Source organism: Sphaeroforma arctica (assembly GCF_001186125.1).
Source record: "Sphaeroforma arctica JP610 unplaced genomic scaffold supercont1.773, whole genome shotgun sequence".
In the NCBI taxonomy this organism is placed as follows: domain Eukaryota; class Ichthyosporea; order Ichthyophonida; genus Sphaeroforma; species Sphaeroforma arctica.
Genome location: NW_014039785.1, coordinates 7,218 through 9,500, shown reverse-complemented (window position 1 = coordinate 9,500; position 2,283 = coordinate 7,218). Strand labels below are relative to the sequence as shown.

The window sequence follows — 2,283 nt, the reverse complement described above, 5'->3', positions numbered from 1 at the left end:
TTTATATATGTATATATGTCCGTGTATATATATATATATATAATTATAATGATTACCCACAGATGTAAATCTTTTTTAATAGTGCGCACACTGATAATCTATAGTTCTGTTGAACATTTACAGTTTGTAATTTACATACGCAACCAACAGCAGAGTGAAGGCGGCCGCCGTGGTGATCATGGGCATGGATAGCAAGGAGAACTTCATGATATCAGTCGGCTTTATAGATGTCGTATAGATGCCTGTTGGAGCAGAACTAGTGCTAACTGGAGAAATGGAATACTGTTCTTCTCGTCACAAGTATTTACATGTATTGTAGTTACAATATACAAAGACGGATGTAAACTATAATTATGTGTGCACTCAGCACTGACAGCAAGGGAGTAGTTATAAATATTATTGGGAATACTTCGGCGGTTGCAACTTCCATCTCTTTGTTTTATTTTTGTATTTTATTGTTATTTTGTATTCTTTTTTGTAAAAAATAATCAGTTTGTATGTAGGCGAAGGTCAAAGAGGCAGCCACCGGGCTTCTTGTTAATTTTCAGGATTTTTTTTTGGTTGTGATACAAATCGGTCTTTCACTTTCTTTTGGTTAAAAAAAGTAAACCTAAAGAGTAAAGAGCAGCCCCACACGCAGGCATCCGCGATTCCGCTACAGATAAGTATATCCGAGTTCAGACTCCAGAGGACTCCAGACTCCAGAGGACTCCAGACTCCAGAGGACTCCAGACTCCAGAGGACTCCAGAAACCACCAGACCAGACCAGGCCTGGGCCCTGGGCCTGGGGTATGCCGTATGAATGGGTTTCTACTTTCTAGTCACTGACTCATGGCCCCATGGGTAGTGGGCTACCTCTGTGGGAATGTCTTTATACGGCACTGGTGACAATAAATTTATTAACCACCTCAGGCCCAGTTTCCTACTAGTCTCATACTTGTACTTTTTGAGTTTACTTTGCTTTTTTAAAAGATGTAAATATCGTGATTTTAGCCCATTTATTGCACTTGTTGCATTAGTTCTTTGTCGGCCTCAGAGGAGAGGTCGACGTATGTTCGACACGATTAGTGTCAACTGTAAAACCATGGGCGAATTCGAAGCAACAGCTAAGACAGAGGACGCCTATATACATGTGTCTAACTGCTAACATATGTCAAGCCCTTAAGACAGACAAGAACCTACCTTAAGTGCAACAAATGGGTTGTATCCGCACTACAATATCTAACATTTAAGTCGAGCGCTTTCAGCCGACAGATAACAAACTAACCGGCAGAAAACAACATCTCACAAGTGCTTGAAATCACGCTAATTACATTAATACACCTATATTTAAGCAATTTAAACTCGAAAAAGTACAAGTATGAGACTGGTAGGAAACTGGGTCTGAGGTAGTTAATAATTTTATTGTCACCAGTGCTGTATAAAGACATTACCAGTTGTCCACTGAGGGTCTGAGTCTGACCAGTGGGCAGTGGGGCAGTGACCAGTTGACCACTGACCAGTGACCAGTGACCACAGCATTACTATTTGTAACACAATATTTACAATTCGTCAATTCCACAAGCCACAGGACCACAGTCCACAGGCCACAATCCACAATCAGTGAATCGGGAATCCACAGGAGTGAAGAGGACCACAGCTCCACAGTCCACACTCCACACACAAACATTCTCTTTTGTAGATAAAATATATTGCAATATATTATCATGATTGGTATTTATTTCTCGTCGATCAGTGTCTCCCTATAGCTTTTATATACGTGATACTCATTGGTTGTGAAACTGGTAAGAATGTTGGTGAGCGTTTTGTGATACGAACCTACGATACCGAATTTGTAGAGGTCTCTCTAAACTCTAAAGGCACTATGAGTATGTGAGACTGTGAGTATGACAGTCACTCTCTCTACTCTCCTTCCTAGTCTCTCTTGTTGCTGCGTTGAGACTTGAGACTCTAGAGCTAACCTCATCACGTATTACGCTGCAACGTTTTCAAATGAAAAAGAAAAAGTAAAAAGTTCTATTTCCTATATATTCGTAGTCCTAAAGCTACCCATAAGAGCATTGTCCAGTTCAGAGTTTTGTCCTAACCACATAGTACCTAACTTTTACCCGCCCAACCATCGGTTCTGGAGACTTGAGCGTTGGTTGAGCGTTGTCAAGTATATTAGCCCGCTACACTGTCACTTGATATTGACGTTGTTCACATTCTAGAAGTTAAGGTATATATAATTGTTAGAGATATCTAGGATTTACAGTCTACAGGCAACAGGCTAAAGAGTCTACC

At 40.5% G+C, this 2,283-nt stretch overlaps 1 protein-coding gene across 1 annotated transcript in view; it reads right to left on the bottom strand.

The window, feature by feature from the left end:
- SARC_08519 (hypothetical protein) overlaps nucleotides 1-345 on the bottom strand; it is a 3,570-nt gene extending 3,225 nt beyond the window's left edge. Inside the window, exon 1 of the mRNA XM_014297501.1 lies at nucleotides 140-345. Within this exon, the coding sequence (XP_014152976.1) occupies nucleotides 140-207 (68 nt within the window). The 5' untranslated portion in view covers nucleotides 208-345. The remainder of the gene's footprint in view (nucleotides 1-139) is intronic.
- Between the last annotated feature and the right edge of the window lie 1,938 nt (nucleotides 346-2,283).